We start from the raw sequence: 24,129 nt of genomic DNA, 5'->3' as shown, positions 1-24,129 counted from the left end.
CATACTTCAGTTTCTGTAGTTGTAAATAGGTACAATAGTACTTACTTAGAGGGTTGTTTGGAGAAGGCAAGGGCACCCCACTCCAGTACTCTTGCCTGGAAAATCCCTTGGATGGAGGAGCCTGGTAGGCTGCAGTCCATGGGGTTGCTGAGGGTCGGACATGACTGAGCGACTTCACTTTCACTTTTCACTTTCATGCATTGGAGAAGGAAATGGCAACCCACTGCAGTGTTCTTGCCTGGAGAATCCCAGGGACAGGGGAGCCTGGTGGGCTGCCGTCTATGGGGTTGCACAGAGTTGGACACAACTGAAGCAACTTAGCAGCAGCAGAGGATTGTTATACGGATTAAAAGAGTATAAACATGTAAAGGTTCTAAAGCAAGAAATATGTATTAGAGATCATTTTCAAGCCATTCATGTTTCTCCTTACCCCAATTAAAGCATGATTCACAATCCAGTACAAGGTTTCTAACAATTGGGTACATAGAATGCCATCCACTGCTTGTTCTCCTTATTTGCATAAAGATGATTGTGTACCTCATACCAAGGAAATAATTTCAATGAGCCCTGACTCTCCCATCTTCCCATTCATAGAAAAGCACTAAATTCCTTAAGATGCTTCCCCCTAGGTTTTCTAAGTCTACAGATGTAAAGTAGACACTTTCCAAATAGGAACAAAGGAAGATAAATCTCACCATTTGGAACACTGGCACCAATAGAAGGCACTCCCAGAGAGATTCATCTGATGAACCAGTTAGATGAACCAGTTGTCACCACAAGACTGCGGATTAGACACTGACAGCGGGGAACTGCTGCCTCACTGGTGCACAAGTGTGCTCTGTCCTGTGTGGCTCTTGTACTCCGTGGGCTTCTCCAGGGGATCTTCCTGACCCAGATTGACCTTCTACTGAACTGCAGGTGGGTTCTTTACTGACCGCGCCACCAGGGAAGCCCAAGTGGAAAACATTAGCTTGCAAATATCTCCTGGAATGACCAACCTCGGGGAGGGAATGTGTTAATCTCTTCAGGCAGAGGGGAAAGGTTCCCTGAGGCAGGTCACCATGCATCACTGTAATAACAAAAGTGAAGTGAAGTGAAGCCTCTCAGTCGTGTCCAACTCTTTGCAACCCCATGGACTGTAGCCTAGTGGGCTCCTCCATCCATGGGATTTTCCAGGTGAGAATACGGGAGTGAGGTGCCATTTCCTTCTTCAGGGGAAAACAAAGGTTAAAGTCAAAGAAACAGATCTATGAGTCAGAACTGGCTCATTCCTGCAACAATTCCCCGACAGTGGCGCTGGCCGCGCAATGGTAAAGAATCTGCCTGCCAGTGCAGGAGACACAGAAGCGCACTTTGTATCCCTGTGTTGGGAGGATCCCCTATAGGAAATGGCACCTCACTCTACTCTTCTTGCCTAGAAAATTCCATGCACAGAGGAGCCTGGTGGGCTGCATCCAATAGGGTCACAAGAGTCAGACACCAGACATGATACTTCCTCAACTCCTCTCCTTCTCTATAAAAGAACCTGACATCCTGACCCCAATAAGATAGGTTTTTTGGACATATTAGTCTGCCATCTTCTTGGCCAATTGGCTTTCTGAATAAAGTAATATTCCTTGCCTCAAAAAAAAAAAAAAGGTGTACCTAAAGTGTACAAAATCCAAAAGCTCCAGTTAAGCAAGAGTTAACTAATTTATTATGGATGCAGTATTAGCCATTGTACAATAATAAAAGTACATAAAATGCACACAGATATCAGAAAAAGAAGACCCTGTGGATTCTTTTCTGAATTTGCTACCTCCTGAATATTTTGAAATTACTCAAAACCTCAGGCTCCCTTTCCCAGTGTCGCCCCCACCAAGAAAAAACTTGAGTGAAGAAACACCACTTTAACTTACTGAAATAAAGACAGCATTTCTAGATATAAAGCTATTTCCTCTATCATCTTATAAAAAATCAACACTACCAAAGAATGAATCAGAGAAAAAAATAGAACTAGAATTACCATAGATCTCCAAGTGAAATTCACACACCAGTTCTGAAATGTCAGCAAAAAGATGTTCAGCTAAAGGCCCCAGTGGTATTGCAGAGTCCCTGGATGAAATAAGAAGTCTCCTCACTCTGACAGAATAGGCATTCCCTGTGGGAGGCATGTATTTATTATGCAACTGCCATGTGCCAAGAAAATATAGCTATTGGATAATATCATCTTTTAGGAAATTAATAGATATGGAGTCTGCCAAATTACTGGCAACTTTTATTTAACCACCAGTGCCTTTTCAAATAATTTGAGAACAATTTCATAGAAAAAAAAAGTTTTTTGAAGGTATTTAGTGATAGAAATTTAGATTACTGATTCACATTTGCATTTTGGCAACAAAAATACCACACAGCCAAATAGGATTGACATAAGTAGGAGGACATTGGAGCTGATATGGAGAAGAGAATAGAATGATATTTAAGGTAAGGAGGAATCAGAATCTTTTCCCAAATGGTACAGTTTAGATGCCAGAAAAGGCCACCAATATTATTTTAAACAATTAGAAGCCATGTCTAACATTACAGTAACATTTGCGACTAGGCAAAAGTAGAAAAGAGATTGATGATGGAAGGCCAAAGATACTATCTTTTGATATCCAAAATAACAAAATTTTATAGTAGTATACCATTAATAGGCATGAAAAATCGGAAGTCAATTATAATTTGTCCTAGGACAGCAGACACTGAGAAATTAACTAGATCATGGGGCAAAGGAGTTAGCATTTAACTGAAAGAAGATATGATTTACTAAGCAGTTCTTTATTGGGCTGGTAGTGTTAATCCATTTCTAAACTTGCATTAATTGCTCTCACACTCAATTGATCCATCTGGGCTCAAAATAGGCTTCCTGGTCTGACATGCCACATGACTACAGAACTGAGGTGGCATCTTAGACTGGGTATAAAAAGTGTAGCTTGAAGAAATTACTCTGAACATTTGCCTCTGCATTACTGACTAAGCAACTGGAAGATATTCTAACACAAAATTCTGTTACAGTATATAGGATTCAGTTCTCCACATATTTTCTCTCATTTTGAAAATCAAATTAGATACTGATGTCTAGTCACTCCTGTTGGGGATATTTACAAAAATAGTGGTAGCGGGAGGAAGAGATTAAGAAGTGAAAAGAGAGAAGAAAAGTAATGGAAAAGGCTAAGTGAACAAAGAGAATTTTGCAATACAGTCTTAGATGAGATATAAGAAGATGAGCCTTTATTCTCCTCTAGGGAGGTTGCCCAGCTGTGTAAGAGTAACATTCAGAGCTGAGATAGAGTAACTCTAGGCTGGCAGTAGGATTTTTGATAAATAGTTCAGCATCTGTACAATGGATAGTGCTCTAATATAAAGTTGTAATAAGAATTCAATAAAACCTGCCTATAAATACTTTGATAATTGTATAAGGCATATAGTAGGTAGACAATAAATATTATATTTATTCTATTTTACTCAGATTTGGTACATCGAATAATCCAAGGATCCTTCTAAGTCAAGTTTTCAAGATTCAGTGCCTCTCTTGAGAAACCTAGGAAATAGCAGTCGAAAATATGAGCCTTAAAATCAAAAGGACAATTAATATAGACTAAAATTCAGATGGAGGGTAGAAGGGCCTTGAAGGAGGGACCTCTCTTATGCAACAAAATAAAATTAATAAAAAATCCTGACAATGTCCTAGTTGGCAAAGGATTTCAACAATCAGAAATTAACTGTACAATTCTTGTGATTTATTTAAAATCTTACTGACAGCTATTATTCAATGTGCTGTCTTCATTATTTTATCTCAGTAATGACAAGGAAGCTTTCATAGCCTTACTCATGATTTCTGCTCCAACAATCCTATTTTTTATACCATTTAAAGTTTCTCAAACAGAAACTTTATCATAGAAGTTTCCTGGCATAAACTCTAACTATAGAAACTGATTGCTTTTACAGAAAAGAGAAACCTCCACTTGAGCTTTGGTAGACCTAGTTTTCTAGGTAATAATTAGAAAGTCAACTTCTTAAATAGAAGGGTTCCCATAGTAAATACAGGGCTGCTGCTGCTGCTGTTAAGTCCCTTCAGTCGTGTCCAACTCCGTGCGGCCCCATAGACGGCAGCTCACCAGGCTCCGCCGTCCCTGGGATTCTCCAGGCAAGAATACTGGAGCAGGTTGCCATTTCCTTCTCCAATAAATACAGGGCAGTAACTCAAATTTGCATTTCAGCAAAACAACAAATAATTTGTAGCACATGTATGTCCTAAATATTTTATGGGACATATTTCTATTAAAAGTTATTCATCACCACAGCAACATACCTCAAAATAAACAACAGAGTATATAGATTTGTTGTTTAGTTGCTAAGTCATGTCTAACTCTTTTGTGACCCCATGGACCGTGGCCCACCAGGCTCCTCCTCCATCTATGGGATTTCCCAAGCAAGAATATTGGGGTAGGTTGCCATTTCCTCCTCCAGGGCTCTTCCCTGACCCAGGGATTGGACCCACATCTCCTGCACTGGCAGGTGGATTCTTTACCACTGAGCCACCAGGGAAATCAGAGTATACAGATGGTCCAAACTAATTACTGAATGTATACAACAGGAAAACTCAATGAACTTGAAGAGCACTTTGATTCTGTTTCTCAACTAACACAGGCTGACTTCCTCTGCTGTATTTCGTAACTAATCATTTTTAAAATCTGCTAAAGGAAATTCCAGATTGCTATCTCTTGATAGAAAAGTGAAAAGATGCAGGTACATCACTGAGATTCATCATAACTCATCATAACTTTCTAAATCCTTCTTGTGAAGAGAAATTGCTGCTACAACTCCAGGCAGATATGCTAAATTATCCTTCACTTCCTCTAATGAATTTTCCATGATCTGTGTAATACGACAAGTTTCACTATTCTAAGAGAATTCTGATGTTCTAAAACTTCTTTAAAGGTTTCGTGTACTAAACACATTACATCATCAGGAATTTCAGAGAAAAAAATCTCAATGCCCTTTTAACCTTCTTAATCTCAACTCACAAACCCAATTTGTTTCATGGGCTTTGGGGAAGTGAAAAATATAAGACAGTTATTTGTAAGTCAAAATCTAAAATGAAATACCTTTGACTATCTGATGATGACTTGTGACATGACATTCCCAAAAGGACAAAAGAAAAATTAGGCTTCATCTAAAAACAGAAAATCTTCTAATTGTAATGGCACATAATACATCCCTGCATTTCAATAAATAACATTTTATCTTGAATGCTTAATCATGTGAGATCGCTTAACCTAGGCAATGATCCAAGGATTAACAAGAAAAAAAATCAGGAAGTGGAAGATTTTAAAAGCATTTGCAGTTCCACGGTCAAAATCAAATGAAAGAAGAAGTATAATAGCACCATTTGAATGTATCTGAATTCACCTGTTTAGCTTTATTTCTACCATGCAAAGAATAAACCCAAGAATAAACATTTTATTAAATGTCTTAGTAGTTAATTTTGGTCACCTCTATTTCTAAATGCATTGTTACCAGCAAAACTTTCAACAAGGGTTATTTTCTGATGGAAAGAAAATGCTAAGGAAATCATTCTCACAACATTTGCTTATACATTTCATCTTTTATCCCTCTGTGAGAACAAAACCTATTTTTAATATTTCTATAATTTTAGCATCTGAAAACTTTTGCTTTTTAAGATGAGGCAGTTGTATGAAAGAAGATTTTTTTTTTAACATTTTAACGTATCTTCAGACACGGTAATTTTGTTCCTTAACTAAACCTCTTCATAGCACATATATGTATAATGAAGTATGGGTAGTTTATAGCAACTATAAAATATATAAAAGCCTAACCCTCTCCCACAGTGCTCTAGAATGTGTTAACAAACAAGCAGATAAGCCTAATGATGAATGACACAATATAGTCAGCACTAATAGACTGGTTTTCTACAAATGCATTGCAAAAAGATGAACAAATACTTTACATTTCGAAACATGGCCATTTTGATGTCACATGTCAAGTAAGGTACAAAGTGGTAAATGTTAGCAACTTTACATCTGTAGGTCCTGGATCAAATAGCATAAAGGAACTCTGGAGGAATGACAATGCATTCTGGAAGGTAGACTGGGTTGAAGGTAAGAGTCTCTTCTTGAGAGTCTAATGAGGTCTTCCCCTCCCTCTGCTTCACAAAAATTTATCTCCTAGAGACACCTTAGCAGAAGCTATCAGCTTTGACAGAACACCGAAATCCTGGCAGTGAACCATAAATTGACCATTACCATAAAAAGAGCTGCTAAATGAGAAACCATGTGCTCAGTATAAAACTAATTTCATGCTTTCAAAAGCACACAGTGGCTTCAAGCAAGATAGTGGCCCTGGGACTTGCTGAGACAGATTGGCGAACACAAACGGTTTGCTCCTGATGTGTGTGCTTAGCCAAGCTTTACATGTACTGGCAGTAAATGGGGTTCTCGAATCTTCCGTCAAACAAATACATACTTATCTATAACTTTAGAGCTGAAAGCTATAAAACAGCTGCCTTGAATAAATTTAGCAGGAACACACACAGAGACACACATATATACATACCCCATGGGCCACGCTAGCTTCCAATCAAATAAAAATAGATTTCTCTGCAGACCTAACATACTAAACAGGCACTTAATAAGCATACTGCTATTGAATACATCATAACTGTCACAGTCCTTTCTTCTTTAGAAACAGCTTCTCATCACGTAGGAATTAGAGTTTAGAAGAGCCTAAGCAAGAGGACTCCATCTGCTTGGAAGCTAACTTTGAGTTTGCCCTTATCAGGCTGGTGTTTAAATACTCTATACTGATAAAGCCACATCAGACTTGTCTCAGCGTGATTATCTACTCATTTAACTCCTCACATGAGTGTCAGTCCTTTATTTACATTTAAATGATAAAATCTGCTACATTTAAAATGTCACATCTAATTAAAACATGCTTTATGAAGAAATGCTGCTAATTTTCTCCTCCTCTCATTTAATATAACATCTCTGAAAATAAATTACTTTAGATTGTCCAGTGCATGACAGGTCATAACTTTTAATTATTAATAATGTCAAGCTTAACAAGGTGTCAGCTCCAGTATGCAATCTATTTCACTTACTTTTTTAGTTATCTCATAAATATCCGTTGTTTCCTGCTATACATTTTTCACATCAAAGATTCTACAAAGAACATTTAGTTCATAGCCTTTATTATATACACCTGAAGTACATAATAACACTGCTAATTGCCTACTTTTAGTAATGACAGCAAATAACATAATATTACTGACTTGTTCCGAATGTTTAAAATGCAAAGGAAGTCACCTACTGGTAAGACGTCCTCGGCAAACAGCTAGCACAGAATAAAAAGAACACTGTTACATCCATTTAAGGAGTTACTTCCCCCAAAATTATAGAATCATGTATATGGCTCTTCCCTGCTACCCTTTCAGATCTGTCAGCGCGACGTGATAAACAATTGACAACTCCACAGGATTCAACATAGCATTCAAAAGAATCTGCTACTGACACCCCAGAGCCCAACGTCCAAGTTTTAGAATAAAAATGCTCACCTCTGCTAGGAAGTCCACTCCACATCTTGGCAGGGCTTTCACCAGCTTCAAGAACAACCAAGTTGGATAAACAAAACTTCCAGGATGTGACCAGTGTAACACACGGGGCTACGGAGACTTGGCTCCAGCCCTGATTATCTGTGTGACAGCACCACGCTATATCAGTGCAGCTCCAAACCTTCCCAGATGCTGGCTTATTGCACTGCTCATTGAAAATCCTTTACACGCTGGCAACATTTTAGGGAAGGACAAGCACACTCTGAGTCATTTGTAAAGAAAACAGAGCAATTTCAATTTTATATCTCCATGCGTGCTGAAACCAGAAGCACTGTCAACCTACAAGTCTGAGGTGGGTTTATGCCGAGAAACAGGCAACCTAAGCCTTCATTATCAATGCATGAAATCAGCCACTGTGATCAAATTCAAGCAAACCACGAAAAGGATATGATTATGAAAGGCTCCACAGATTTAGCACCAAACCTTGTGGAATGAAGAAATCGTCTATTGAAATTGTGTAAATGTTAAAAATAGCTCTGGCTTTTCAACAATGAGCAAAATACAGAGAAGAAACCAGTAGTCTATATTATAAGGACCTATCATAAAAGCTACAAAAAACAAAATAGCTGTAGATCCCTGGGACTTTTCTACAGACAAATGAAATCACTAGAGGCTATTACAACTGTAACAAAAAAATTTTTTTCATATATTTGACACAGATGTCGTTAAAAAGCAAGTGAAATATCCATTAACCCCTGAGTGCCTGTCCCTAAATTAAAATAATAATAGTAAAAATGTGCAGGGTTATGCCAGGGCAAAATACTATCAATTTTACTCTAAGATGAATTTGTAAACAATAAACATTTAAATATATTTGGTCTATGTAATGAGAAAATATACATACAAGGTAGAGAATATTTTTAACCCCATAGTCTCTCATTGCTTATTATGTTTTTTAAATCTACAGCTCATTAAATCCATACAGCCCTAACCCAGCCACCCTCAAATTTATACCTTTACCTTTCACCAGCCTTCCTCTTTTATTAGTAAAATATAAGATGCAAGAGCCAGTTGACATAGTTTTAAAAAGGCACAAGGTGGCTAAATCCCAGAAAATAGCAGCGATGATTTGAGATAACAAAATATAGAGCTTTGACATGTGCGTGCAAAGTGCAAAGTAAAAGAGACATAAAACATGTATCAAAAAAAATCATAAAAATAACTGGGAAAAATTCCTAGTAGGCAGCACTGACAAAGCATGTATTTAAGGTTCTATTCAAATTTTTAAAAATGAGTTTTAGGTTCTCATTGAGACTCTAAGGCAGAGCAAATTAGGATCTAGTAAGTGCAATTCCTGATTTGCAGATCTTCTATAGATAACTGTATTCAACTGTTGTAATTCTCACAGCTTTTAGGTGTAGATATATTTAGTAGTATCTAATCTAAAATATCTGTATAAAAATAAAAACTACCCCACAACACAAATTTACAGAACAGAGCATACTGGAGCAACATTAAACATTGACCTCGCATGAGTAGTCTCATGGCCCTGGGTGTGGAATTGACTCCTTAAAGGACGCCAGCTGCATGTTCTTCCTTGAAGATAGTTACAGACATAAATGAGTGGAGGTGCACGTATGTGTGCTGAAGGGGGAAGTGGTTACACACACTCAAGTCATAAGAGAATGGATTAAATCTTTACAATCACTTTTGCCGCCTGAATTCCATTCATTTAGTGCCTCATGAATTCCCCAGGACAACAACTGAATGGACTATGAGAAATGGCATTGAGTATCACTGATTCAGAAATTATTTTACGTCATCTCTCTCTGGTCTTCTGTACTCTTGTCTTAGAAGATAGTCTATGAGATATTGTGTCCCTAGAACTCATATTATTATTATTAATACATGCAACTCCCTGGTAATAAGAAAATTACTTAATATAAAAACCAAAATATTTAATTATAGGTCCTCAATCCCTTATCTAAAAACCCCTAGTGCCAGATGCATTTCAGAATTCAAATGCTTTCAGATTTTATAAAGATAACACTCTGCTTTACTGTGAATTATATAATACTTCTAGTAGAGTAGAGGGCAACAGTCTATAATCAGACATAGTAACAATTCTGCACCAAAATATGTACATATTAATACTAGACAGGATAAATAAAGACTACTGTTAACCTCACATCAGTTCAGGTCAGGATTTGCCATCAGTATAAATTACAAAACCTTCTAATTTTCAGAGTTTCTTAGTTTTGGGGAACTGCAGGTAAGAGATTATGGATGTGTACAAATGTTCACCTAAACTATTATAAGGTTATGGGTTGGAAAGTGATACCTCAGCAGTGTTCTCTGGCTTAGGCAAGAGATTTGGAGATGAGTACTGGTTTAACAGGATAAGGAAAAAATATGAGAAGGTGCTATTAAGACTGAGACACAAAGGAGAGCAGAAATGTCATTATAATGCAAGACAACAAAACTAGCACGTGGGAACAGAAGGCAAGAAGAAGCCATTCAGTATTACTGTGCCAAGAAATTACGAAACAAAACAATGATAACCAATCACTCATTGATTACCTACTCTTTACTCAGTAATGTGAAAGGGACTTGACATAAATACTTTTTTTAGCAACCTATACTTTATAATTTTCAAAAGGAAATTTTAAAAGGAAAATGTGTTTTCAGAATGAGCCATAAAACGTTGGTTTATCTCACCCTTTTCTCATTGTACCCCAAAACAAAACATCCACAATATTAAACATCACATATGAGAATGTCAGAAAAAAAAAATAAGCTTTATCTTCTGAAGTAAAGGTCCATATTTTATTTTATACACTATTTGGGATAGGAGTTCTTTAAAATCCCTTACAGAAAAGAAGTAACACTCTACAATCTATATTCAAATTGCATAACATTAAAGCCCATTTAAAAACTATATTCTTAAGACACATGAATATTATGTTGTGTTTACTTGGAGTTTTCCTATGAATCCATTTCCCAAATAGATACTTTTTTATACTAAGTAAACTGAAGAATATTAATGCAGCAAAGCATTGACTCTAGACCTAAGACTTCAGACCTACAGAATATTCACCATCTTCTATGAGGTCTTTTCAAAAAATAAAAAGTTGCAGTTATAACACATACGAAGGACAAGTCTAGAGCTCTAATGTACAGCATGATGATGAAAATAATACTGTACTGAACTCAACTGACCCTTGAACGTTGCCAGGGAGAGGGGTCTGACCCTCCTCACAGTGGAAAACCCGAACATAATTTATGTAGTCAGTCTCCCTTATCCAAAGCTGCTCCGTATTCGAGACTCCATATACACAGACTCAACTAATTGCAGATTGTCTAGTACTATAGGGTTTACTAGCGAAAAGAACCTGCGTATAAGTGGACTGCCAGGAGATCAAACCAGTCAATCCCAAAGGAAATCAATCCTGAATATTCATTGGAAGGCCTAAGGCTAAAGCTGAAGCTCCAATAATTTGGCCACCTGATGCAAAGAGCTGACTCACTGGAAAAGACACTGATGCTAAGATCAAAAGCAGGAGAATGGGACGACAGAGGATGAGATGGTTGGATGGCATCACCGACTCAATGGACATGAGTTTGAGCAAGCTTTGGGAGTCGGTGATGGACAGGGAAGCCTGGCGTGCTGCAGTCCATAGGGTCACAAAGTCAGACACGACTGGGCAACTGAACAACATAAGTTCAGTTGCCTATGAACATAAGTTCATAATGCCTATGAAGTTCAGACCTATAGTGTTCAAGGGTCAAATGAACTGGAAATTTGCTGAAAACTAGATTTCAGGTGCTCTCACTACACACAAAAGAAGTGATAAATGAAGAGACAAATATGTTTAATTAGCTTGACTGTAGTAATCACTTCACTATGTGTTTATGCAATCATTATGTTGAACACCTTAAATATGTACAACTTGTATTGTTAAAAATTTAACAACTATAGGTGTGTGCTGCTAAGTCGCTTCATTCGTGTCTTGACTTGTGAGCATATGGACTGTAGCCCTCCAGGCTCCTCTGTCCATAGGAGTCTCAAGGCAAGAATAATGGAGTGGGTCGCCATACCCTCCTCCAGGGGATCTTCCTGACCCAGGGATCAAACCCGTATCTCTTATGTCTCCTGCATTGGTAGGCAGGGTTTTTTTTTTTTTTATCACTAGCACCACCTGGGAAGTCCTCCAAAACTATAGTTACCCTCTCAAATAAAGGCCTTTCCTGAGTGCCTTTTGGGAACCAGACTTGCAGTGGGGAAGAATCCTAAGGGTGTTTGGGAGAAAAATGGCCTTCCTATCCACTGTACAAAGTATAATGGAGTATGTTGCTCTAATGTTAGTATCTAGAATACGACCCAAGTCATGTTCCTGTGAAAAAAGGCAATAGCATTTATTCATTTCTGACAGTACAGCATAATTTGACCAAATCTTTCTTTAGCAACCAAAACAGTGCCCTGGTGGTACGATGAAATCCTTGCAATTTCTAAAAGTAACTGATTATTTGGAGCCAGTAACTGCCCAGGAATAAAATCAACATCTCTTTACATCATGTCCACATAAGAAAAGATAAACTTTAAGAATCTGTGGGCCAACATCTCTGAGCTTGCAGGACAGGCTCACCAGAGACAATCTCTTGAAATGAAGGGGGCCAACGTGATGGAAAATGCCATCATATGCAGCCCCTAAAAAATACTATACCCAGACCACGCAGTTCCTCCAGACTCCTCATGTGATCAGGAGGAGTGAAAACATGTTTCTCACCTTGCCTTAAGAACTGGATCCAGAAAACCTGTGGCGACCGAGGAGGAACAGCACCCCCATGGTCAGCGGTACCATTGTACAAGGTTGTCTAACTTGCAACAATGTCCAACAGCCTCCTTGGCTGTGATGCCAAAAGGTATGAAAAGGAGAACATCTGTGTGAAGAAAGGCGGTCAGTCAGGGTGACCACACACTCATCCCCCAGTGAGAATCTGAACTCAATAATTTTAGTTCCTATTGAGCCAGCCACTGAAAGCCTTTCTCCTTAGATAAACTTAAAATAGATCATAAACGTATTCTATTGAAAGACACCATATTTAGGGTGCCTTTGATGATTCAGATCACTCAGCCACCCAGACTGAGCATGACAGTCTTTAAATTTCAAAATCTAAAAATTTTAAATCTTAATTATTTAAAGACTGAAACCCAAGATGATGTGAAACAAGTTGTCTGCTAATAAATATGATACATGTGAAAGTTCATAGTCCAAAGTATTCTTAAAGTGAAAGACTATCTGTCCTTCACTAAAATAGAGCCAATCACTCCTATTCTTTTTTTTAAGAAGTTCCACTCAAACTCCTTTACATGTCAATTCCTTAGGGCTCTGTACTTATGTAATCGACATCCTTCCTTAACGTTTTTATGCCACATGTACAGAATATAGAACTGTTCTAACTGTTCTATAAGGACTTTTAAAGGTGACCTGAGGTATAGTTCTAGATTTCTGACACAATCTGTAATGGCTAGGCTCTATCTCAAAACATTTTGGAGGTCTGGAATTATACCTTGAGCCTTCATCCTATTCCCAATTGCCGCACTCTCATTCATAAGCAATTTCTACCTTAATAAGTCCTGCAATAGAAAACTCAACTGAATTTACCTGAGGAGTACAGATACGGGTCACTAACTCTATTCTTGTTTGGAAGAATTAAATTACAATTTTGCAAAATGCTTAGAAACTTATAGTGATCAATACTGGATGAGACAAAGAGTTGGGAAAATAGATAAATATTCTCTCTAGTGTGTTGTCATTGGGTCTGAATTATTCCAAGAGATAATTCCTGTACTCTCTCATAAGGATCTGGGATTTATACCAAAGAAATCATATGCTCTATTTTCAACGATCTCATTTGTGATATTTTGACCAAGACTTTTTCCCCTTCCAAGTCTGTCTCTTCCTGCAAAACTACAGAAATCACACGGGCTCTATGTAATAAATGAGTTACACAGTAATTCCTCCATGAAAAGATTTTATGGACTTATAACTAAGAAGTCTAAGGAAATAGGTGCATTGAAAATAATTAACCCACCTACCTACACACCAAAATGCTTTATCTACCCAGTGCATTTCCTGACAGAAACTCACTGATACTCACTGACACACTGATAATTTGATATACATTCACTATGGCACTTACATTTTGCAAAAGATTTCATAGTTAAGTTATAAATGGCACACTGATTCATCAAAAATGAAGAAAAGGAATGTATTCAAAACCATATGTTTCTACTGCAAAAGTAAAAGATATTATCATATTGATGAATCTAGGCCTATCTCTGCATCTATCACACAACACTTTATGTTTGTAGTTAATATCTTTTAAAATAGACTAATTTTTTTTTTACAGATGAAGAGAGAGATTAAGATATTTAAGTAGTCTGTTTAATTTCCAAAAATTGGAGAAAAATCTCCCCTACCCCTTCTTCCATTTCTCTTTCTCTCTCTCACACACACATACAGATTCTACCTAAAGCACAGAAGATGCTCAAAAAAAAAGTCTGTCAAATGAACATGTCCCGACCCACATGCATTCTCATCTCTTTGTACTTTGCTTTCCATATTCATTGATAAGTTCCAGCCAATGTGGTGGGATGAGGACTAAGGCAAATATCTTATTTTCAGTATACTTGTGGCACCATCTTGTGGTAATTCTAGAGTGTTACAGTTTTGAGTTTAATTTCCAAAGTTCAACAATGTCTGAGAAAATGCTTTTGAGGACAAATTTTACATTTTAAATACATATTAGCTTCAGTGTAAGAAATGTGACTTACGTACTTTAAAAACCCACAAACACGTAGCAACAGTCATAATATCTATCCCAGTGCTCTGACCCTAGGAGCTGTTTCTTTAATGTAGATAGGAAAGAGAGAAAGGGATCATCAATAACAAGCGCACAGGGCCTGTTTTACACTATCTTTGTTTAGTCATTCTTATATTTTATGGCTAAAATAACTTCCTCTTAGATTAAAAATAAATTCTCTTTGACCGGAAAAAAGAAGGAAAGAAAAAAAAAAAAACTGAAGCTCCTGGCGGCATCAAAGAGCAGCACAGAATATGGAGCAAAGAACAGAACACAGTATACAAGGCTCCAGCTGACAATCCATTTTCAGATCTTGCCCTCCATTTCCACCTCCAAACCATTACCTCCACTTCCTGTTATAAAAGCCATCCTTACTTTCTCCTCTCAGCCCCCACAGAGTCCTCAACTTAAAATCTACTCAGTTCCGCCAGACGAAAGATGCCACCTCTCACACCAAGAGGCAGAGTCTCCCTTTCTACCAGTTGAATCTGCTGTGGTCTTGCGACTGGTTTTGACCAAAAGAGCCCTGTGGTTGCAGCTTCCACTCGAGCTATAAGGCAGTGTGACTCTGTGACCCACGTGTGATGAAGCCTAGCCTAACCTCCAAGAGAAGAGTCTGCTGATAAGAGGGACCCAGCCTGCAGCCAGCATCAACTGCTAGACATTTGCCTGAGGCTGAGACCACCAAACCCAGGTGATATGTCAGCTGCCTGCAGCCTCCACTGAGTCTCAGATGAGAATCACCTGGCCAAAATCAGCCCTGGTTTCTGGCCCACAGAATCATGATTAAAATTATTTTATTTTTATGTAATTATTATTTTTACTTTATTTTACTTTACAATACTGTATTGGTTTTGCCATACAATGACATGAATCCACCACGGGTGTACATGCATTCCCAAACATGAACCCCCCTCCCACCTCCCACCCCATATCATCTCTCTGGATCATCCCAGTGCACCAGCCCCAAGCATCCTGTATCCTGCATCAAACATAGACTTGCGATTCGTTTCTTACATGATAGTATACATGTTTCAATGCCCTTCTCCCAAATCATCCCACCCTCTCCCTCTCCCTCAGAGTCCAAAAGTCCGCTCTACAGATCTGTGTCTCTTTTGCTGTCTCACATACAGGGTCATCATTACCATCTTTCTAAATTCCATATATGTGTGTTAGTATACTGTATTGGTGTTTTTCTTTCTGGCTTACTTCACTTTGTATAATCGGCTCCAGTTTCATCCATCTTATTAGAACTGATTCAAATGTATTCTTTTTAATGGCTGAGTAATACTCCATTGTGTATATGTACCACAGCTTTCTTATCCATTCATCTGCTGATGGACATCTAGGTTGTTTCCATGTCCTGGCTATTATAAACAGAGCTGCGATGAACATTGGGGTACACGTGTCTCTTTCTATTCTGGTTTCCTTGGTGTGTATGCCCAGCAGTGGGATTGCTGGGTCATAAGGCAGTTCTATTTGCAAAAAAAAAAAATATATATATATATATATATATATATATATATAGTATATATATATATATATATATATAAAGCCTTCTGCCAATCTTCTCCAAATCTCTGATTTTCTTTCTAATCCTCTCACTCAATTTTAGGCACTGCTGCTGCTACTAAGTTGCTACAGTCATGTCCAACTCTGCATGACCCCATAGATGGCAGCCCACCAGGCTCCCCAGTCTCTGGGATTCTCCAGGCAAGAACACTGGAGTGGGTTGCCATTTCCTTCTCCAATGTATGAAAGTGAAAAGTCAAAGTGAAGTCCCTCAGTCGTGTCCAACTCTTAGCGACCCCATTTCAGGCATATCTCAGCTTCCTCAATGTATGATTCTAAACATTCTCTTTAATCCCTTTGAATCACTTCTCCCCACTCTCTTTGCTTGACTAACTCCTGTCTAGTTTTAAAAGCTTAACCTTAAATGAGAGTATAAATTCTTTGGGACTTAATTGAATGTGAGAGAGAAAATGGGCATTTTAGTAAGTAAACAATGGGGAAAAAGGAAACACTGATGATAAGAAAATAGTCCTGAATTCTTTTAATTTTTACTTTGTGAAAAATTTGTTGTAAAAAATTATGAGAGGTAATGTAGAGAGAGAGAGATGGATCTTAGAGTTTGAAACTTTTTGTGTGGCCTTAGAAAAGGCTCCAGATCTCTCTCCCTCTGGATTTGCTTATCTGTAACATGAGGATGTGGTCTGACAGAATGAGGTCCACTGGAGAAGGGAATGGCAAACCACTTCAGTATTCTTGCCTTGAGAACCCCATGAACAGTATGAAAAGGCAAAATGATAGGATACTGAAAGAGGAACTCCCCAGGTCCGTAGGTGCCCAATATGCTACTGGAGATCAGTGGGAAATAACTCCAAAAAGAATGAAGGGATGGAGCCAAAGCAAAAACAATACCCAGCTGTGGATGTGACTGGTGATAGAAGCAAGGTCTAATGCTGTAAAGAGTAATATTGCATAGGAACCTGTAACGTTAGGTCCATGAATAAAGGCAAATTGGAAGTTCTCAAACAGGAGATGGGAAGAATGAACATCGACATTCTAGGAATCAGCGAACTAAAATGGACTGGAATGGGTGAATTTAACTCAGATGACCATTATATCTACTACTGCGGGCAGGAATCCCCTAGAAGAAATGGAGTAGCCATCATGGTCAACAAGAGAGTCAGAAAAGCAGAACTTGCATGCAATCTCAAAAACGGCAGCATGATCTCTGTTCATTTCCAAGGCAAACTATTCAGTATCACAGTAATCCAAGTCTATGCCCCAACCAGTAACACTGAAGAAGCTGAAGTTGAACGGTTTTATGAAGACCTACAAGACCTTTTAGAACAAACATCTAAAAAAGATGTCCTTTTCTTTATAGGGGACTGGAATGCAAAAGTAGGAAGTCAAGAAACACCTGGGGTAATAGGTAAACTTGGCCTTGGAGTACAGAATGAAGCAGGGCAAAGGCTCATAGAGTTTTGCCGAGAGAACACATTGGTCATAGAAAACACCCTCTTCCAACAACACAAGAGATGACTCTACACATGGACATCACCAGATGGTCAACACCTGCCGGGGTCCAGCCCTGGTGGATCCAGGGTGATTCGAAGGGGAGATGGAGTAGGCAAGGAAAAAACTTATTTATTAATATAAGATTAGATTAGGAAGAAATAGTGTAATAGGAAAATTAAGAAGAGAAAAGAGGCTGAATAACTTGGTTTATGTGGAAAGCCAATAAAGTTCCAGACAAGGAGCTTGCACCATCTATGTTAGGCCACCTGCATCCTCTTGAATAGCAGGAGGTGCCCCACCTTGGGCTCCCTCTCTCATGGATCTTAGAAGCCAGGGCAAGTAAGTAGACATGGTGAGCCTCCATGCCCCAGATGGGAATTCAGCCAGAAAATAGAATAAAGAGGAGACACGGAGGAAACCAGTCCTTCCAATGACTGGCCCGGCCTCTATTGTCTAGAAAGGCCTTTTATACCTTTTTGATTGTACATAGAGATCAATGGGTAATACAAAATTATGCAGCGTTAGCAGCCCAGACTTTTATCAAAACCAGGCTTTTCTCTCTGCATACCTAGTTGTATACACAAGTCTTAGGTGATTTATATAATCTTCCGGCCAAAAGGGCCAATTAATATTTTACAGTCCTTTTCTGCTAAGGTTTGTCAACCAGAAGACTTATTTGTGTTGTTCTTCTCAAAGTCTGGTGCCACTCTCAGAAAGCACTAAATAAAGTCACATTCTTACATAGTAAAGATACAGCAATTTATAACAAGTAAAAGGAGTACAGTGACTTATAACAAAAGTAATTAACTCAAAATCTAGTGTTGCTAACATCAAAACTATTATACATCTTTTTCCATATCCCGTTTACATTGATTAACATCCTCCCAGGTGTCTAAAAGATAAAGAATATGGAGGCCTGGCAGCATTTATTGAGTGAACAGTGAAATCCCATCACCAATATGATTTTTAGCTCTTTAGAAAAGGCTCTGTATCTTTAAGATGTTTTTAAGCTTTGTGCCTCTCGCAGTTGGGGGGCTGTGAGCAATTCACAAGCTGTAAGAGGTCCGGGGAACCTGTTAGGCAAGCTAGAGAGTTATCAGAGGGGGTTTAACTGAAACATCCCTTTCAAATGCAGAAGACTAAAGCCCTGGGTTGACTTTTTCCAGAGTGTGTCACAAGAGTGGAAAAGCAGAGTACAAAGGCCAGCAGATTTTTGGTTTTGGGAGTACATGCTCAGGAAATACCAGGGGGACACGCTGAGATCTGACTCACCGTGCCGATCAGGCCTCTGCCGCATGACCTTGTCACGGGTGGGATTCCTCACACTGGCTCCCGGCAAACACCGAAATCAGATTGATTATATTCTTTGCAGCCAAAGATGGAGAAGCTCTATACAGTCAGAAAAAACAAGACTGGGATCATGAGCTCCTTATTGCCAAATTCAGACTTAAATTGAAGAAAGTAGAGAAAACCACTAGACCATTCAGGTATGACCTAAATCAAATCCCTTATGATTATACAGTGGAAGTGAGAAATAGATTTAACAGACTAGATCTGATAGATAGAGTGCCTGATGAACTATGGATGGAGGTTCGTGACATTGTACAGGAGACAGGGATCAAGACCATCCCCATGGAAAAGAAATGCAAAAAGGCAAAATGGCTGTCTGGGGAGGGCTTAGATAGCTGTGAAAAGAACGGACGCGAAAAGCAAAGGAGAAAAGGAAAGATATAAGCATCTGAATGCAGAGTTCCAAAGAATAGCAAGGAGAGATAAGAAAGCCTTCCTCAGCAATCAATGGAAAGAAATAGAGGAAAACAATAGAATGGGAAAGACTAGAGATTTCTTCAAGAAAATTAGACATACCAAGGGAACATTTCATGCAAAGATAGGCTCGATAAAGGACAGAAATGGTATGGACCTAACAGAAGCAGAAGATATTAAGAAGAGGTGGCAAGAATACACAGAAGAACTGTACAAAAAAGATCTTCACGACCCAGATAATCATGATGATGTGATCACTCACCTAGAGCCAGACATCCTGGAATGTGAAGTCAAGTGGGCCTTAGAAAGCATCACTATGAACAAAGCTAGTGGAGGTGATGGAATTCCAGTTGAGCTATTTCAAATCCTGAAAGATGATGCTGTGAAAGTGCTACACTCAATATGCCAGCAAGTTTGGAAAACTCAGCAGTGGCCACAGGACTGGAAAAGGTCAGTTTTCATTCCAATCCCAAAGAAAGGCAATGCCAAAAAATGCTCAACCTACTGCACAATTGCACTCATCTCACACGCTAGTAAAGTAATGTTCAAAATTCTCCAAGCCAGGCTTCAGCAATACGTGAACCATGAGCTTCCAGGTGTTCAAGCTGGTTTTAGAAAAGGCGGAGGAACCAGAGATTAAATTGTCAACATCTACTGAATCACCAAAAAGCAAGAGAGTTCCAGAAAAACATCTATTTCTGCTTTATTGACTACGACAAAGCCTTTGACTGTGTGGATCACAATAAACTGTGGAAAATTCTGAGAGAGATGGGAATACCAGACCACCTGACCTGCCTCTTGAGAAACCTATATGCAGGTTGGGAAGCAACAGTTAGAACTGGACATGGAACAACAGACTGGTTCCAAATAGGAAAAGGAGCATGCCGAGGCTGTATATTGTCACCCTGCTTATTTAACTTCTGTGCAGAGTACAATCATGAGAAATGCTGGGCTGGAAGAAGCACAAGCTGGAATCAAGATTGCCAGGAGAAACATCAATAACCTCAGATATGCAGATGACACCACCCTTACGGCAGAAAGTGAAGAGGAACTAAAATGTCTCTTGATGAAAGTGAAAGAGGAGAGTGAAAAAGTTGGCTTAAAGCTCAACATTCAGAAAACGAAGATCATGGCATCTGGTCCCATCACTTCATGGGAAATAGATGGGGAAACAGTGTCGGACTTTATTTTTTGGGGCTGCAAAGTCACTGCACATGGTGATTGCAGCCATGAAATTAAAAGACATTTGCTTTTTGGAAGGAAAGTTATAACCAACCTAGATAGCATATTCAAAAGCAGAGACATTACTTTGCCAACAAAGGTCCATCTAATCAAGGCTATGGTTTTTCCAGTGGTCATGTATGGATGTGAGAGTTGGACTACAAAGAAAGCTGAGCGCCAAAGAATTGATGCTTTTGAACTGTGGTGTTGGAGAAGACTCTTGAGAGTCCCTTGGACTGCAAGGAGATCCAACCAGGCCATCCTAAAGGAGATCAGTCCTGGGTGTTCATTGGAAGGACTGATGCTGAAGCTGAAACTGCAGTACTTTGGCCACCTCCTGCGAAGAGCAGACTCATTTGAAAAGACTCTGATGCTGGGAGGGATTGGGGGCAGGAGGAGAAGAGGATGACAGAGGATGAGATGGTTAAATGGCATCACCAGCTTGATGGACGTGAGTTTAAGTGAACTCTGGGAGTTGGTGATGGACAGGGAGGCCTGGCATGCTGTGATTCATGGGGCCACAAAGAGTCGGACATGACTGAGCGACTGAACTGACTGACTGAACATGAGGATGTTCATACTTGTCTTGTTGGTTGTGAGGCCTAAAGCCATTATTTCAATCTTTTCATGATAACTCTATCTCCAGTGCACCTCAGATCAAGCACCAGTGTGTCTCTCTTCCCACAATTCAGCAGAACCTCCGTGCTCTTGGTCCAATCTCACAGGTACCATGCATTGTCAAAAGCAGGATCATAGGTCACCCCCTAAGAGAGAATCCCTTGCCATTCTGAGGAAATATGGATCCTTAAAGCCCCAGAATGAAATCAATCCTCCCCAACATAATCCTTGGGGCAACTGGACTCTCCATGATAGACACACACCCTCCCCAAGGACACAAGGAGAATAGAATGTGAACTTAACATTTATTACTCTCTGGTGATTTACTTGCTTCTAATCTGACTGAACTCCGGGAGTTGATGATGGACAGGGAGGCCTGGCGTGCTGCGATTCATGGGGTCACAAAGAGTCGGGCACGACTGAGCGACTGAACCGAACTGAACTGAATTTGCAAATGGAAATGAGATGGTTGGATTGTATCACTGACTCAGTGGACATGAATTTGCGGAAACTCCAGGAGATGGTGAGGGAAAGCCTGGCATGCTGCAGTCCATAAGGTCGCCAAGAGTCAGACACAACTTAGTGACTAAACAGCAACTGGAAAGGGGAGAGTGTCAGAGTCTCATGTATCAGTGAATGAGAAGTGGGGAAGTCCTCTGAACAGTGAGACCCTTACCACACAGACAGGATGCAGCCAGACAGAACTTAGGGCCCCTATTTTCTGACTGAACTTGCACATCAGGTAAATTCTCTGAGCACGAGTAACCTAAGCACACGCTAGGCTAATTCTGCCCAGTTCAGCTGATCTCCATAGATGAGAGGCAGTAACACCATGGTGAAGAATCAGGCTGCAGAATCAGGCTGCCTTGTTCTAAGTTCCAGCCTTGCTTCTTTTGGCTACTACCCAACCTCTTTATTCCTCGTTTGCTTTGTCCATTATAATAATAGTGTCTTCCTTGAAAATCTGTTGAGAGGCTTCAACTGACATAACCTCCTTAGCACAGTATCTGGCATAAGTATCTGACATGGATGCATTCACCCGCCTAACTGCAGTCTTTCATGCTGCTGTCACTGTTTTTATGATATTGGAGGAGGCACAGAGTTACTCAGACAACTCCCAGTGAGGGAGGGGATTGGCTAAGGGGTTGGCGGGGCTACGTCACTCTACTTCCATGACATCATCCCTCTTTTTCCCACGGTCAGTGCATGCCCCAGAGACAGACAAGGAATGAAGAGGCCACCTTTCTCTTTCCTGACCATTTCCCAATTACAAATTTATTTAAAGTAAGAAGCTGCGTTTCTGGGTATAAGTCCTCCTTGTTGGGTTAGTGTTCCCAGAGCATGATTTTGGACTAGTAGCTTCCATATCATCTGGGAACTTGTTAGAAATGCAAGTTCTCAGGCTCCATCCCCAGCCTAATGAATCAGGAACTCTAAAGATGGAGCCCAGCATCCCGTATTAGAACACATTGTCCAGGTGATGCTGATGCATGCTAGAATTCAAGAATCACTGGGTTAAACGATCAGCTATCAATGCATCAACTTACTTATATTTCTTAAGTTCAGATTCACCTCAGAGGATGAGAATGGTGACTGGATTAGAGGTGGCAGAGGAAGGATTACAGCGATGGGCACTCAGGATGAAGAACAGGTCTCTGTCTTTGACAGCAGAGGGCAGGATGAGGGTCACTAGCCACTCTGGACAGGAAATAAAGGTGGTCGATTTTGTCTGCCATTGGGAAGGTGTCTGTGCATCCAGCAGGGCCTGGGGACATGACACCTAAGCTAGGATATCTGCACTTGTTGGGAAAGCTTCCGGTTGATGTAAACCAGAGTGGGATAAAAAGAGAACTTCGAAGAGCTCTGAATTCTAGCAGTTGTCCCTGAGTTCTGTACATGTGTGTTTGGGTAACTGTGTTTTTCCTATGCCTCTGACCCCACGGGACAAGGATGACTCTTCTCCCTGTTTCAACTCCTTCATACTTTGCCAGAGGGATGTTCCTTCCTTCCCCCTACACATACTTCATTCCAATAATAATAAACTATTTATAGTTCACCCAACATGCACTCACATGGCTGCCCTCTCTACCTGGAATGTTGGTTTTCCTTCAATAACCTGAAACTCATTTTATAAAATTTACTGCAAATACCACATCCTCTAGGAAGCCTTCTCTGATTGTTACAAAGCTGACCATTCCTTTCTCTGCGCCACACTCACATTATCTGTAGATCGTCATTGTTCTCAGCATATCACATTGTCATTCCCTTATCTGACCTCTCTTGACACTTCAGAAAAGGGATTGTATTTTATTAATCTCTGTAGCTACTTGATAATTTTTAAAAATCAAAACCCCCAAATCTGTGTTCATTATTAAATCTGATGATACTACTAGAATTGTAATATCTTTATTACAATTTTTAACTGAAATTTTTATTGAGATGATTAAAGACTCATATGTGGTTATATGAAATAATGCAGTTATATGAAATAATACAGGGAGTTCCTTTGAGCACTTTGTCTCACTACCACTGAACATAACATTTTATAAAACTATAGAATAACATCACAATCAGGATGCTGACATGGATACAATCTACCAATCCTAGGCAGATTTCCCCAGTTTTACTTCAAGTAAAAGTGGTTCCAAATTGGGAAAAGAGTACATCAAGGCTGTATATTGTCACTCTGCTTATTTAACTTACCTGCAGACCTGTGAAAGGCCAGGCTGGATGAAGCACAAGCTTGAATCAAGATTGCTGGGAGAAATATCAATAACCTCAGATATGCAGAAGACATCACCCTCATGGCAGAAAGCGAAGAGGAACTAAAGAGCCTCTTGATGAAAGTGAAAGAGGAGAATGAAACAGCTGGCTTAAAACTCAACATTCAAAAAATGAAGATCATGGCATCCAGTCCCATCACTTCATGGCAAATAGACGGGGAAACAATGGAAAGAGTGAGAGTCTTCATTTTGGGGGGCTCCAAAATCACTGCACATGGTGACTACAGCCATGAAATTAAAAGATGCATGCTCCTTGGA

The 24,129-nt window shown here is 39.4% G+C and overlaps 1 protein-coding gene across 3 annotated transcripts in view; it reads right to left on the bottom strand.

The window, feature by feature from the left end:
* The window catches only part of ZNF385B (zinc finger protein 385B), a 362,959-nt gene that overhangs the window by 316,261 nt on the left and 22,569 nt on the right, over positions 1-24,129 (bottom strand). The window contains exon 2 of one of the 3 annotated variants that reach the window (XM_069574279.1): positions 7,598-7,735. The exons of 1 other annotated variant lie outside the window; for it this stretch is intronic. In XM_069574279.1, the coding sequence (XP_069430380.1) occupies positions 7,598-7,735 (138 nt within the window). Of the gene's footprint in view, positions 1-7,597; positions 7,760-24,129 lie in introns of those variants that run through there. One more of the 3 variants, XM_069574272.1, reaches the window with a different exon arrangement.

The sequence above is a fragment of the Ovis canadensis genome, chromosome 2, assembly GCF_042477335.2.
Source record: "Ovis canadensis isolate MfBH-ARS-UI-01 breed Bighorn chromosome 2, ARS-UI_OviCan_v2, whole genome shotgun sequence".
NCBI lineage: Eukaryota > Metazoa > Chordata > Mammalia > Artiodactyla > Bovidae > Ovis > Ovis canadensis.
The sequence above is the reverse complement of the archived record's forward strand: the minus strand, read 5'-3'. Positions and strand labels throughout refer to the sequence as shown.